General features: G+C 43.7%; 1 protein-coding gene across 2 annotated transcripts in view; it reads left to right on the top strand.

The window, feature by feature from the left end:
• Slc23a2 (solute carrier family 23 member 2) overlaps positions 1–15,862 on the top strand; it is a 100,361-nt gene that overhangs the window by 32,410 nt on the left and 52,089 nt on the right. Inside the window, exons 1-2 of one of the 2 annotated variants that reach the window (XM_008835897.1) lie at positions 3,394–3,464; positions 11,095–11,345. In XM_008835897.1, the coding sequence (XP_008834119.1) occupies positions 11,238–11,345 (108 nt within the window). In that variant the 5' untranslated portion in view covers positions 3,394–3,464; positions 11,095–11,237. Of the gene's footprint in view, positions 1–3,393; positions 3,465–11,094; positions 11,346–15,862 lie in introns of those variants that run through there. The other variant, XM_008835899.2, reaches the window with a different exon arrangement.

The raw sequence follows: 15,862 nt of genomic DNA, 5'->3' as shown, positions 1-15,862 counted from the left end.
TGACCTGAAATCACTATGTAGACCAGGCTGGCCTTGAACTCACAGAGATTTGCCTGCCTCTGCCTCCCGAGTGCTGGGACTAAAGGCGTGCACCACCACGCCCAGCCTCATTGTGTTTTTAAATTCTTGACTGAGAGAGTTTTGACATCTTATTAATCCTCATATTTGTCAGTTCTGTGTTGTAACAAAACACCCGAGACTAAGTCTAAGAGAAGAGAGGTTTAGCTTACTGTTGTAGAAATGTAAGAGCATGATGTAACATCTAACCCAGAGCCTCCTGGCTATGCACAATAGGACAGAGCACAGAGGGAGCCCATTCCCAAGCATCTGAGTAGGCTTTACGTTTTGAAATTTTTATTTATTTTTATGACATTGCTGCCTGGAAGAACTAATTCACTATGTGAAACTAATGTTAATTAGTTCTGAAGGCAGTTCCTCGACCACCCACTGGACTCTGCTTCTCAAGGTTCTACCACCTCAGCACTGCCACAGGAGAACTCAGGCATCCATTATACCAGCCTTTGGAGGTCAAACCATGGCACCCCCCTGTCTTCAGTCTTTGATAATGTAATCTGGTTGGGTCTGCTTTTTTTGTTTTTGATTTTTCATTATAAAGCATCCATCTAGAGACTAATTTGACATAAGCATTCAATTTTGTAATTAAGCTTACAAAGTTTATTTAGCTCTGTCCTACACTTGATTTGGGCATGCTGTTAGTATACTTACATATTAGTGATCTCTGCATTTTGGGTCTACCTTTTTGTTTTGAGGCTGAGTGTATGAAAATGACCTATTTGACACGATATACAGAGGGCACCTTACCTGGCACACAGCTCTTTGGACAGCTCTTTTCCTCAGTTCACATTTATGCTTCATTGTTTTGGGGGCATTTCATATTGTCATGGGAGATCCTGTGGCTAGGTCTTGAGGCAATGCCAGTATACATGGTCACAGAGCACTTAATAAAGGGCACACTTTTTGAGATGTGTCCCTAGACAATGTGGTTGGGTGGACCTCGAATACAGAGATGGTGACACCGACTATATACCTAAGCTATTTGGCATAGCCACCACTGGATGTAAAGTCTTTTTCTGACCAAAACATTGATATGTGGTATAAAACTAAAGTAAACCAGATTTTTTGTTGTTGTTCTTGGATGTGTTTATGACTTTTCATCCTTATGGTTACATTATTTTGCTAGGATGTGTCCAAATATAGGTTTCCCTGAGTTTGCATGAGCCTCTAAGCCCTTGCAGTGCAAGTTCAGCTATTTCTTAAGTTCAGAACAGGTTTGTTCCTTCCTTCCTTCCTTCCTTCCTTCCTTCCTTCCTTCCTTCCTTCCTTCCTTCCTTCCTTCCTTCCTTCCTTCCTTCCTTCCTTCCTTCCTTTTTCTTTCTTTCTTTCTTTCTTTCTTTCTTTCTTTCTTTCTTTCTTTCTTTCTTTCTTTCTTTCTTTCTTTTTTTTTGAGACAGGGTCTCCCTGTAGCTCCAGCTAGCCTGTAACTCTCTCTGTAGATCAGGCTGGCTTTGAACTCACAGAGATCTGCCAGCCTCTGCCTTTAGAGTGCTGGGATTAAAGGCATGTGTCACCACATCCAGCCCCAGTCCTAATTTTAAAATTCCTATTTATTAAGATACATTTCACTTATAGTAATAATTTTCCATCTTTTATTCATTTAGTGTATTCACAGAACTATCAGTGCCATAGTCTGATTCTAGAATATTTTTCTATTTCACAGTGAACCCCCAACCCACTCCAGGCCCTGCCCACCGCAGCCCTGCAGTTCTTACCGCGCTGTCTGTTCTGTACCCTCGCTTCTCAGAGTCTCGTACCTGACTGGCCTCCTGCGCCTGCTCTGTCCGAGCGGGAAGCACTGGTTGTCCTGCAGTGCTGCCTTCTGCCGGGGCTCTGCTCTCTGAGCACTGCCTTTTCGTACTTTTCCTTTTCCCTGGCTTCCTCTAGCTGCTCCTCCATTGCTGTTGACACGTTCTGTGGTTCCACTTCTCCTTTCTGTTGCTCAGTTCACTCTTCCCGGTTCTGACTTGTTATGGCCCCCCCCCTTGTTTTCTTCATGTAGTTACTTGATTCTGTTCCTTTTTAAACAAGTACTTTCAAAAGATTTGTACTCTCCTCTTTTCTGTTTTTTGAAATTTCTCTTTGTTCCTGCAGTGAGTACTTTTGGAGTCCATAGAATCCTGACTAGGAGCCCTTGGCTTCCTGGGCACTGACTCTGCAGGGTGGTCATTTGGGGCTCTGTGTTCTGGACCTTTCTGGCTGTGCCTCGGGGCTTAAGCTTTAGAGTCCTTTTGCCAAGCTTCTCCCCGATTTCCAGGTGGTCTCTCTGTCCCATGGCATCTTCTTTACTGCTGACTTCCTCAAGGTTTCATGAGGCAGCTGTACTCTCAGCTGCTTTTCTCCTGGTTCCTCTTCTCTTTATCCCCAAGACCCCGACTCCTAGGTGCTCTCGTTGCCAGCAGAGCCCCTCCTGCCTGCCTGGCTGTCATCTGAGCCTGTGGTCTCTGTCTAGTTTGGGGAAGTGTGGTCTGGTATGAGATGGAGGCTCCATTTCTCTGCTAGCCTGGGCTGGGGCAGCACTAAGAAGGACAGTCTTGCAACTTTTTTCCTGTTGCTGATGTTAGGTTGTCCCTGTAGTTTAGCCTTTTCCTTGGTCTTCACAGGCACTTCTGTTGAGGGGCTGTGTAGTTGGAACCTGCCTACCACACACCTCCGGGACTTGGGCTCCAGCAGTCAACTCTTCAGTATTACAGTTATGCATTGACTTTACTTTGATTTAATGAAGAGGTTCTGGATATCATTGAAGTTCTTTGAATTTTGCAATCATCTGCCCTTGGGCTCTTCACTGGGGAAAAGAAAAATTGCCACTGTGTAGAATTAATCCTGGTGAACTGGCATGGGTAGATTGGCCTATCTGAACTTTTTGGAAAGATGTTTCAATTTCTCAATTTCTTCTCCCCCCGGCCCTTTTCTTTTTGATCTTTTTGAGACAGGGTCTCCCTGTAGCGTCAGCTGGCTTGGAACTCACTATGTAGATCCGGCTGACCTCAATCTTACAGAGATCCACCTGCCTCTGCCTCTGCTTCCTGAGTGTCGGGATTAAAGGCATGCACCACCATATCCAGTTTGATTTCTCTTGTTTGAGTTTGTGAAATACAAGCCCAGAAACTGCTAGGGTTCTACAGTAGAATATTCAGGCTGTCCTGTATGTAGAAGCAAGATTCCTGCAGTAACTGTTTGTAACCAGGCGGTGGCTATTGTGTAATGCAGATAGAATTTCCGATGAGGTGGTGTGGTTGGTTATACAATTTTGGCCTGCTTATGTGGGTTATAAAAGCTGAAATTGCTTCAACACCTGAAAGCTGCTCCTGCTAAACCCCAGGAGAGTCACAGCACGGCACAGGCGTAGTGGGTAGTGCACTGATTTCCAGGACCCTGTTATGAACAAGGTGAGGCTCCATAATGAAGGTATGGCCATTGCTTGGCACAAAAGCTCTGCTTTTGGGGGATGAGTTCTGAGGTTTCCTGGGATGATTCCTATCTTTGTGTTTGAATGTGTCTATTTTGTTGTGTGTGGGGGTCTGTTTCATTGTGTGTGTGTGTGTCTGTGTGTGTGTGTGTGTCTGTGTCTGTCTGTCTGTTTCTGTATGTGGATCTGTGAACATGTATGTACCTTTGTGTGATTGTGTCATGACCATATGTCTGGTTTTGTATACACACACATACACACACACACACACGAGAGAGAGAGAGAAGGGCAGAATCAGAGGTGTGTGTGTGTGTGTGTGTGTGTGTGTGTGTGTATGTGTGTGTATGTGTGTTTGTCTTTCTGTGTGTCTATTATAGGTGGGTCAGGAGTCTATAGTTCAAGTTCACCAAGTTGTATTACAAGAAAATGTCCAGTCTTTCACTGTATTTTCAGACATTATTTAAATAGTGATAACTGAGTATTAGCTATCAGTTCTTAGGAGATGACCCTTCCTTATACACACGTGGAAGAGTGACTGAAACCCTCATGTGCAGCAGTCCCGCCCCCACATGCACATTTGCTCTACTTTCTGAGGCAAGTACAGCTTGAGACTGACAAAGCCCTGTGCGTGCTTTTTCTGGTTTCCTGGGTTCAGCATTTTTAGGGCCTTGAAGAAAAACAAGTATATGAACAAAGAAACAGAAAAACCAAATTTTATAAAGAGCTGGGTCTCTTATGGTAGACATGCTTTTTTAAAGTCCTTATAAAGTTTTTAGATTTAGAGAATATCAAGTCCAGATATCTGAGAAAAGCATTACCTCTGTGCATCCAGGTCTGACTGATTGCAGATTCTGTATTTAGTGTTTTATTTTGTTTTATTTTTTATTTTTTTGAGATAGGATCTCTTTTTTAAAAAAATTTTTTATTATTTTTATTTTATGTGTATGAGTGTATTGCCTGTATATGTATGTGAGTGCACCCCTGTCGTGCAATGCCTCGGAGGTCAGAAGAGGGCATCAGATTCCCTTGGAACTGGAGTCAAGGCCGGTTTGGTTCGTAGCCGTCATGTGGGTGCTGGGAATCAAACCCAGGTCATCTGCAAGAGCAGTCAGTGCTCTTAACTGCTGAGCCATCTCTCCAGCCCAAATAGGATCTCTTAATCTTGCCCCCTGGCCTTGAATTTGCAGTCCTCCTGCCTCAGGTTCTTGAATGCTGAGATTAGAGGTGTGTGTGACTGGCAGAAAAAAAATTTAAATGACTTTCTTAAGAGGAACATCCCTTGTAGGGGGTAAAAAGCACAACATGTTCACAGGCTTTCTTTGCTTTTTCAATCACTATGTAGTTGGTTTTAATCTGGGTAAGGACTATGGTATCCCATTCTGGCTAATTTCAATGTAATTTAGGCAAACCCATCTTTGGGCCAGCAGGTCACAGACCATGGGTGAATCCTCTTTTCGTTACCTAGGGAGAGTCTGCAGGAGGCAGGACTTTTAGTGAAAGGCAGTTTGGGGAGATGTGCAGTCTTTGGGTATGGAGACAGGCCGGTCAACCTACTCAGGGAGCTCCAGGCCAATAGAAGACTCTGAGAAATCCAGGTGGAGGAACTGGAGAGATGGCTCAGTGGTTAAGAGCATTGGCTGCTCTTGCATAGGACCCAGGTTCAGAAGTTCCCAGCACCCACATGGCAGCTAACAACCATCTGTAACTCTAGTTCCAGGAGATTCAGTATCCTCTTCTGACCTTAGTGGGCATTGTATGACATGGGTGCACCTACATATATGTAGGCAGTACAGTCATACATGTAAATATTAAAATAATAAAATATTTTTTAAAAATCCAGGTGGAGTGTACCTGAGGAACCACACCCAAGGTTGACCTCTGGCCTCCATGTGAATGTGCATACACATACCCACGCACATGCCACACACAGTTAACTTTGAGGGGGCTTCTGTGATGGAGGATGATTAATACTGTTGGCTTGTTTTTTGTAGTGCTGGGGATAGAACCCAAAGCTTGAACATGCAAAGCAAGCCCTGTCCCACTGAGCTGCACCCAAGCCCTACATTTGTATTTTAATTCTGGCCCTATCTCTTTCCTTTTCATGTTCTAGCCATGTTTCCCTGAATAAATCTGGACAGCAGTTAAGTGTTGTTTCTGTGTATGTGACCAGCTGGCTCATTCAGTTTTCCCTGAACGATGTGAGTGCATTTTATGTACTAGATTCCGTGTCCCATTCCCTGCTTGTTGGGGAAGATGGACCAATGCCAGATGTCTTGGAAATGTGGAAGAGGGGCAGCTAACTCGGGAATACTTGGAGGAGGCAGTTCCTTGAGCTCAAACCCGGGAACTAGAGATCAGCATGGTCAATGTGGATGGGACCTGGAGCTGGGAGCAATGTTCAGAATGAGGAGACTGAAGAGGGTCTTGTCAGAATTTTACTTAAAATAGTGTTTGGGGAAGAAATTTCTGGTGCGAGATTCCAAGCAAAGTTGGTAATATAGTATTTGATACCTGTACCATTAGGTCATATGGATATAGATTGCTGGTAGACTTTGTATGTTAAGGTCCACATCCAAACAATGAGCACTGGTCTTATATTTTACTGGGCACAGCTCTGCCTCTTCCCCCAACTGAGCGTGAGTGAGCCAGGGTCTCCACCTTGTAGGGTGGGGCTCACTTCTCTTGGCACTTCTAGGCTCTGCAGATGGAACCAGAACTGATTTTCTGAGGTGGAACCTGCCTTGAAACCTGTTCCCCTTCAGAAATCAGGCTTCATCTGCTTTTTTTGAAATGATCTTTTTCTTAATTTTTTGTTTCATTTATTTACTTATTTATTGCTCATGTGTGTGTGTGCATGCATGCGTGCCTGCATGCCACCGCACACATGTGGAGGTCACAGGACGACTTGCTGGAGTTAGTTGTCTCTTTCTTTCTGCCATGTAGGTCTCAGGGCTCAAAAACTCCTTCCCCTACTGAGCAATCTCACTGGCCCAAAATGCTTTTTTTCTTAAGAGAAGTCCATAAGCCAAGACACTGACAGATAACTCTGGTGGGGCTTCAGAGAGTAGAGGACCCTTCTAGCCTTCCCATTGCAGCCAGTGGAGTGGCTTGTATGGGGACCTTGTAGATTACTAGTGTCATGGAAGCCCACTCTAAGCTGTGTTAACAGGCACTTGTCCATTGTTGAAGGGGTTTTTTGTTACTGGTGTCATCATCTTGCTCTGTGCTCTTACTTTGGCACATTGTCTCTGAGCATTAGTTGTGCTCAGCAAATAACCTGATTTAATTCAGGCACATGGCTTTATACCTTTGCGTCACTGCAGAGCTTTAATTACATCAGTGACTTTCAGACTTGTTTTGACTATTTATAAAATACCTGATGCTGGATAATTTGTAAAGAAAAGGAGTTTATTTCACACTTTTGGAGATCAAAAGTCCAAACAGCTTGGTGCTGACTTTTGTAGAGGGTCAGATCCAGGCCTCTAACAAGGTCAGGGACTTGCCTGCCTGCATCAGCTCATGCTAATGACATCATTGCTAGGGTCAGAAGGAGAGATCATATGATGAGACAGGTACTTCAGAGCACGATGCAAGAGCTGGCTTCCTTTTTTTTATTTTTTTTTTTTTTAAGTCTTTTTGAGACAGGGTCTTCCTGTAGCCCCAGCAAAGCTGGAACTCTATGTAGACCAGGCTGACCTTTTATTCATATGTATTTAACATTATTGCTGTTCTGAACAGAATTTTTCTGTTGTAACCTGGGGTTGGCACACTTATCTGTAGATACCTTAGGTGTTTGTGGGCTCAATGATGTCTACCATATGTTCTTTCTTTCTTTTTTTTTTTTTTTGGTCTTTCAGAGGCGGGGTCTCCCTGTAGCCCCAGCTGGTGTGGAACTCATTATGTAGCCCAGGCTGACCTTGGACTTACAGAGATCTACCTGCCTCTGCGCCACCGTGCCCAGCTTACCATATGTTCTTTGATGATGGTCACAGCCCTTTAAAAACTTTTTATGAGCTGCCTACAGAGGCAGGCAGATCTCTGTGAGGCCAGCCTGGTCTACCTAGCAAGTTTCAGATCAGCTGGGCTATAATGTCTCAATAAAACAAAATATTTTTTTAAATTTCATTTCTCATTTTGTATGTATGAGTATTTTGCCAGCATGTATATAGGTGCACCATGAAGAAGGTGATTTAACAGTTGCTATTGGTGATGCTGCTTAGACATGATGGTGGATAACAGTGGCACATGCTATATAGAGTGAAGTGCTGGGGAGGAGTACGCTGATTGCGGAGTTCCTAGTCTGAGGAGGGGGCAACCCACTCCACCTTCTGTTGGGGTAGCTCCCATCACTGCCTGATCACCTTGTTGCAGTGTCTAAAGACCATTCACGTGACTACACAATAAGATTTCTGTTCAGCCCACACAGCTCCATGAAGGGGGGCGGGCATAACCTTTGGAAAGAACTCTTAGTTGTGTCTCCTTGGAGCATCTTCAGTAATTATGCAAAGGACAAAGCTACCAGCAGGCCTTGCTGAGACAGTGCTTGCCAATAGCTGGCCTGGGCCGGGGAGCTCAGCTGCAAGCTGAGCAGTAAAAGGTCATATATAGGACTTCTTTTATCTAAAAACTTAGGACAGGTTAGAAATACCGGTTAATGTTTACGTCCTGCACCACCTTGTATCTGTGCGTCTTTTGGGTTATTTCTCCAAAGCTCTTTCCACTTCGGTTGTGTGAATGGGAAAATCAAATAAGATTATACTTGCTGGCCAGGAATACCTGCTGCTTTCATATGTCTAGCATATGTGGCCACTTTGCATGCAGAGACAACTGCCATTGTTGTCATCAGGGTCTTCCATCCCTCTACAATGCCTTCCCCTCATCCCTCAAACACTTCTTCCCCTCTGCAAGTGGTCAGGGACAAGATGGCAAGTGGCCCATCTCATTCTCCATCCTCTTTCAAGGAGCAGGAAGAGGAGTGTTGGGCACCATGGGGTAGTAAACTTTCTGTGACAGACCCCCGGGAGATTTTCTTCTTTGTGTTAACACAGATTTGAATAAGATTCCAAACTCCCCTCTGCCTTTGCCCCTTCCTTTTACCTTCTGCACTTTACCCCTGGACCTTGGCTTTTACCCACATGAAAGTTCATCCTGTGTGGGCAAAGGCTGTGATCTCAAGTTGGTGTGTGGTTTCTGGCCTTGAGCCTGTCTCCAGGAGTGATGCGTACCTGTTTGTGGAAGGTTCAGTCTTTTGGGACTTCATTGTCTCTACTTGTTCTTTTTCTCTTATACTTTCATTTTGGTCCTTGACAGGTTGCCCCACCCCTCAGGCTCTGTAGCTTTGTTCCTCAACATGCCTGTACAAGCTTTCTCCCAGTTGTGGTGGCCAACTATCCCTCCAGAATTGCTGCTTGTCCCTTGAAGATCTGTGGACATGAGAAGGACGGAAATGTGAATCAGAGTCTCCACTGGAGAAGAGTATGATGGGTGTGGCTCTGCAATAACGCCACTAATGTTCTGACAACTGTTTCTTTTGTTTCTCTTTTCTGCCCTCCTGATCACTGAATATGCCAAGCTCTCTTTCCATAGAGCTCTCTGTTCTTACTTTTCATAGCCCTGCCCCCCAGTCCAAATGAAGAAAGTTTTCTTTACTTGTATATCCATGCCCCTTTAACCAGTCTTCCCATTCTCAGGGCACCTTGGTTGGATTTTTACTTCTTGGTGGAAAACTAATTGGTAGTGAGATCTGATATCACCCTAATAATCAGACGGGTGGTGAAGGTGCCCTCGCTCCCTACCTCTGCCCACTTGCGTTACTCTTTGTAAGAATCCAGACATACCTAGGCATGTTTTATTGTATGTGTGCCAGCCTTTGTGGGATGTTTTGCACTTTCTCATTTTGAAGACAAGTTTTCTAAATGTTTGGTAATCCAGGTGGATTATTTCTATTATCCTGGTCATGCTTTGTGGTTTGAAATTGTTTTAATTTTTCCCCTTCTTTACTAAAACTTGGCTGCTGCATAGAATTGTTGAGGGTCTTATTGCTTTTGATTTTTTTTCTTTGTTATTTTTATGTTAGTTTGGAATATTGTGTTACTTCATTTTTACATTTTGTCAGCATCTTTCAGTCTCCAGGCTCGTCACATCTACCTTGGGTTGAGTAGTGTTGATTCTCTCTTCCCATCTCTTGTCATGTTGCCTCCATTTTGGGGAGGTGGAGGGTTCTGGGTTTTCTATTTAGGCTTGTGCAGTTATTTCCTTCATCCTGAATATTTTGGTTCCTTTTTCCATGATATTCCACTCCACTCAGACTCATGATGTTAGAGAGCTAGGGATGTAGCTCAGTTGGTAGAGTGCACGCACAAAGCTCTGGGTTCAATTCCTCATACCCTATAAAACTGGGCGTATACCTGTAATCCTAGCCTTGAAGGGGTGGAGGCAGGAGGATCAGTTAAAGGTCATCCTCAGTTATATTGGGTGTTCCAGGCTAGCCTGGGACAGATGAGACCCTGCCTTACTGGAGCTGTACCTAGCCACGTGGTTGTTCTGTCTCCTGTTGAGTATCTTCTACCTTCCACAGGTCACATTTGGTCACTTGAGAATTATTTTGATACCCATTTAGTTACAGCAAATTGGCTGTATCTGCATTGTCCTATAGTTTAATTAAAAGTCATCGTCCTTGTCACAAGCCACATTTTAAGTGCCAGGCGGCTAGCGATGTGGAGGGTAGGTCCTGAACTTTCCATCCTTGCAGGAGGTTCTGTCAGGTGGTACTGGGATAGAGGATATGTGTCATAATGCATGTCAGAGTAGTACCTTAGCTATTTTTTTCTCCCTAGTATAATATTTCTGAAAAAGCAGTTTAATGTTCCGTTCTCCAGGAGACAATTTACAAGTGGTGGTTGACTGTAGATGAAGAGGATGGGTTCTTGGAAAGTGTGGGTGGTATATTTTCTTTTTCTTTTCTTTTCTACTGGGATAGAGGATATGTGTCATAATGCATGTCAGAGTAGTACCTTAGCTATTTTTTTCTCCCTAGTATAATATTTCTGAAAAAGCAGTTTAATGTTCCGTTCTCCAGGAGACAATTTACAAGTGGTGGTTGACTGTAGATGAAGAGGATGGGTTCTTGGAAAGTGTGGGTGGTATATTTTCTTTTTCTTTTCTTTTCTTTTTTAATCTAAGGAGCCAGAACTTTATTTAACTCTCACTGATTTTCTTTTCTCTTTTTCAGCGTCGTGAATAAAATTCACAATCTTGAAAACTGTATACACTAGAGCAAAAGCTCTACATCTGGGATACATGCCTTGCTCTTGAATTTTGAGATCATGGTGTTTTTTGTTTGTTTGTTTGTTTGTTGACAAGGTTTCCCTGCAACCCTAGTCGACCTGGAATTCCTTATGTAGAGCAGGCGGACCTCAGTTCACAGAGATCTGCTTGCTCTGCCTCCAGATACTTGGGATTAAAGGCACGAGCCACCACACCTGACTGGGTGGTCGATTTTCAAGACGTTTGATTATAACTTGTACTGTCCTTTGTGCAGAGAACCGGGTGACCCTGGGTCCTGTGTTTTTGTGTGCTCTGAGGTGATTTTCTTGCACTGTCTTTTGCAGGTGCTAAGACATGACACTCACAGAACTGACCTCTGTCTGAGAATTGGAGTGCTCCTGGTCCCAGAAGCCCTGCCTTTGGTTGTGAACTCCTGGCTTGAATAAGCCTTCATTGTAGCCAACAGCTGTACAGACTACTTCCCTTCATGATGGGCATTGGTAAGAACACGACATCTAAATCAATGGAGGCTGGGAGCCCCACAGAAGGCAAATACGAAGATGAAGAGAAAAACCCCAGCTTCTTCACTCTTCCGGTAGTAGTATTTCCTGTCTTCTCCATTCTCTTCCCTGCAGATAGAATGGGCTTTAACTCTTAGTAACATTGAGGCATTGAAACTCCCTCTCATGTGATGTTGTCTTTGGGCTGGTTCTGCTCCCAGTTTGCCTGGGGTCACCTACTGGGATGACTCTAGGAAGGAAGCGCACATTGCTATTGTATACTTTAAAACCAGCCCAGTGTTTACTGTGTTCTCGAGGGTGTTAAAAGCTTCATTTTCTCATGAAAACTGTGCTATTATGCAATAATGTGTAATCCAGCTTGTACTCACATTGCAAGGTCAGGAAAGCAGTGTCCATACTTGGTATTGTGGCAGCACTGTCTCCACAGTGGAGGGAGCTTTGTCTGAAGAAGTGGGATTGGTCAGATGAGGATCCTCATATCCATCCTTTATGTTCAGTACTAATAGTTATTCTCAGATGTATAATTAAAATTCAATGGGTATAAAGTTTCCTATAAAATGTTGCTTTAGCCAGGTGTTGTGGTACATACCTTCAATCCCGGCAAGTGGGAGGCAGGGGCAGATGGATCTCTGTGAGATTAAAGCCAGCCTGTTCTACATACTGAGTTCTAGGCCAGCTGGAGTTACAGGGAGACCCTGCCTCAAAAAACAAAACAAAAACAGGAAACAAGGAGAAATGTTCTTTAGAGAGAACTATGGAAAACAAGCAGACAGCTTTGGCCCTAAGTCAGTGAGATGCTTGTACCTACAAGTCTCTTGAAGGATTTGTCAGTTTCACAGTATATGACATGCTGGATGATGGATGCTGAGTGGGACTGTGTACAGAGTCAGGAATCGGACAGGAGATGGCTCCACAGGCAAGGGAGCTGATGCTGCTCCAGCCAGAGTGCTAGTCATACAGAGGCCAGGGAGTAGCCAACCCTAGAGAATTGGCTTCTGGACTGGATGAACATGAGAGTAGGAGGAGGCAAGAATAACTTCCTTCTATTAACTGAGCAGCTGGAAGAATGAATTGGCCAAGTCCTGAGGTAAAGGGCATTCTAGGATGAGCAGGTCAGGACAAAGGGTAGTTGAAAGTGGGGTAGGAGTAGAAAATTGACTTTAAGGGGGTTGAGGGATCCTCAGGGATTAAGAACCCATATTGACTGGGTATGGTTGTACATGCCTTTGATCCCAGCAGAGCCATGTTTATCTCTATGAGTTTGAGGCCAGCCTGGTCTATATAGACAGTTCCAGATGAGCTAGGGCTGACCCTGTTTCAAAAAAGAAAAAAGCATATACCTTTCTTGCAGAAGACCCAAGTTCAGTTCCTAGCATCACATTTTGTGTCTCACAGCTGCCTGCAACTCCATTTAGCTCCAGGGGATCTGACACCCTCTTCTGGACTCTGTGGGTATCACCATTTAAACACATACATACTGACATTCAGACATACATACATGTAGTTAAAAAATAAAACCTTTTTTAAAAAGAAGAAAATTGTGAGCTGGGTGTGGTGATGCACGCCTTTAATCCTAGCACTTGGGAGGCAGACTCATGCAGATCTCTGAGTTCAAAGCCAGCCTAGTCTACGTAATGAGTTTCAGGCCAGCTGGGGGCTAAAAAAGACCAAAAAGAAGGGGGAGGGGGAGAGGGAGGGGGAGGCGGGAAGAGGGAGGAAGAGGGAGGAGAAAATTGGATTTTGGATTGTTGTGCTTAGGGAAGTGCGACTAGAGCTGCTTCCTGGAAGGCAGCTTAAAGCTGGGGAACCAGATAAGGGCACTAGGGGTAGATGTTGCTATGGAGGAAAGGGGCTTGGAGGTTGGGAAAGGGCCAGCAGAGGGGGCAGCTAGGGGGGTGGTTAGTGAGGTCATTAGGGAAACCAGGAAAGCTAGTCTTAGGAGCCAGTGAAGGAAGATTATGATCCTGTATCAAATGTAGGATGAAGGTGACCATTGGGTTTAATGCAGTTTTACCAGGGCAATGGGGGTACAGGTGTGTCCAAGAACAGTCATAGTGACAGATCCTAAATGGGGTAAAGAGAGGAGTAAGGGTGATGTAGGAATCTGGACAGTGAAATGCCATGGGTTCAAGGAATGGGAATTGGGGTCCTTTGGACATGCAGGAGAGAGGAACAGGTAGCTTAGAGAGATGGTTAAAAAGGTAGATCTAAACAGAATTGGCATTGGGTTAGATGTGGACAGTGAAGTATAAGTAAAAGTCAGGGATGATTTGCAGGGGTGGAACTGGGCCCCTGGGAGTATTGGTGGCCCATATCATTGAGAAGAAAAACAGAAAACACAAGAGTACTTTTTTGTTTTAAAATTGAGTTGTGGAAGTAATGGATTGTTCAGAAGCTACTTATGTTCCAAAGTGGTTTTCTGTTGGCATGCTGACATTTTTCTTGTTGGCTTATCTCTTCCATATTCTTTGCACATCAGAGTTTAGCTTGGTGTCTGTGCTATGCTCCTTTTGGGTAGAGTGTTGCTCCCTGCCGGGTATCCTTGGGATCAGTTCTGGAATCAATGTAAGGATTGTCTATGAGGATATTATCTTGGTCTGTTTCCTATTGCTAATAATACAGTACCACAGGTTGGGCAAGTTTTATATACATACATACATATATATACATATACACACACACACACACACACATATGTGTGTGCATGAAGTTGATTGTGGTTATGGCCCATGTTTCAGGGGGCTGTGTCTGGTCATGGCTGTTTTGCCTGCAGAGTCTGGAAGCTGTGCAGAACATTGCATGATGAGAGGTGGGGTATACCAGAGACCTAGCTAAACTGGCTTTCATAGCCACCCCATTCATTAATCTGTTCATTGCTTGAATGGATTATCCCCTTATAAGGGGAGAGCTCTAGTTGCCTATTGAAAGTGCCATTTGGTGCCACCTCTTTAATATTTCATAATGAGGATTGAATTTCAACATGAGTTTTAGAGAAAACAGACCATACCCAAACTATAGCAGACATTTCTAATTAAGTGTTCGTAAATCTCACTTTGGAGAGAAGATGTTGGGGAAATGCCTGGCCCAGTGCTTGGCTTGACTATGTGCCAGACAGACATTAGCCAGCCTTACTACCCTCTATTCCAGGATGTGTGTGGGAGCAGGAACACAAACCACACAGGTTTCAGTATGGCCAGGGACAGTCATTTCATTTCACTGGGCCCTTAAGGCTGTGGGCTAGGATTGTGAGGCTGGGGGGGTAGGTGAGACATGCCTTACTGCAGCTCCAGGGTGCGTAGCTCCAGGAGCACCCTGGAGAACATTAGGGCTGGGAGGGAAGGAGGTCAAGCTCTCCAGGGTTTGTGTGCTTTTGGCTGCAGTATCAGCGGCTCCAAATGGTTTGGTTTGAATGTGGCCACCACGGTGTCACAGGTTGCTGTCCAGTTTGAAGAGCAGTGAATGTGACAATAGAGTCTTTGCTGCATTAGCCAGCTTCAGGGCAGCTAGTGGTATGTTAACTCTGAGCTACATTTTTGGAGTGTCATAAGATTGGCAAATTCTGGAGGGTTAGCATGCTGTATTGTACTTATTTTTCATAGTAGTTAATTTTGGAATTTTCAATAATACTGAAAGCAAGTAGAAGATTTTTATCATTAAAAAGGGGCCTGAAGTATAGGCTAGGGAAATGCCAGTCTTGATGTCTTTATTTAAAACAGTTTTCAATTATAGAGTATGTTTGAATTACCAGAAGAAATAATCTTTTCATATGTGTGTTTCTTAGGAAGCGGGGGGCGGTTTATGAATTGTGCATCACTTTCTTACTAAGATAATAAACAGTTAATTTTGGGACCTTTTTTTTTTGCAATCAAAATACAGAATAGTTCTTTATTCCAAAAAATATTTTCACACCTTACTGAAAAAGAAAAAGAAAAACCTTTCCTGACTACCCTAATTACCACTGATATATTTGCTGTTTCTATCATTTTATCTTTTCAAGATTATCACATAAGTGGAATCACAGAACATAACTACTTGATTCATAGTTTACACAGTTTACTTCTTTTTTTGTTTGTTTTACTCTTATTTTTTTAATGGGACTTTTTGCTACTCTTAACATTTTCCCCTCTGAAGAGGTAACCCTAAAATCTTTCAAGGATTAGATAAAAGCTCCCAAATACTTTTGACATTTTTGGCCTTTGGAACAGAGTATGTTGCTAAGAGACTCAGGGACATTGTGACTTTTAACCAAGAAACTGGCTACTTTTATTTGGGATCTTTTTACCTTAACTACCTAGCCTATTCCTACCTCCTATTCTTATCACACCATCCTCGGAAGAGGTTACCCACCTTGCAGATAGGGAATCGGACGCAGACTGCTCTGGCTTCTTCCAATGCTGAACAAGGATTCAAGGCGAGGCAATTGGGGTACCCCTTCAGTGGGTCTGTCTAAAAGATTCCCTATTGCATAACTCTTATCTCTAAGGGGAAAAGAGTCCTTGACTGGTGAATAGGAGATGTGAAGGAGAAGTAAAGGCAAGAGTAACTAGCATTACAAGTTCTAGACAGGGAACTAGAAAAAAGTCAGAACAGG

This window comes from Nannospalax galili, unplaced genomic scaffold, assembly GCF_000622305.1.
Source record: "Nannospalax galili isolate Female #2095 unplaced genomic scaffold, S.galili_v1.0 scaffold118, whole genome shotgun sequence".
Classification (NCBI taxonomy): domain Eukaryota; kingdom Metazoa; phylum Chordata; class Mammalia; order Rodentia; family Spalacidae; genus Nannospalax; species Nannospalax galili.
This window is presented reverse-complemented; position numbering and strand designations above follow the sequence as displayed.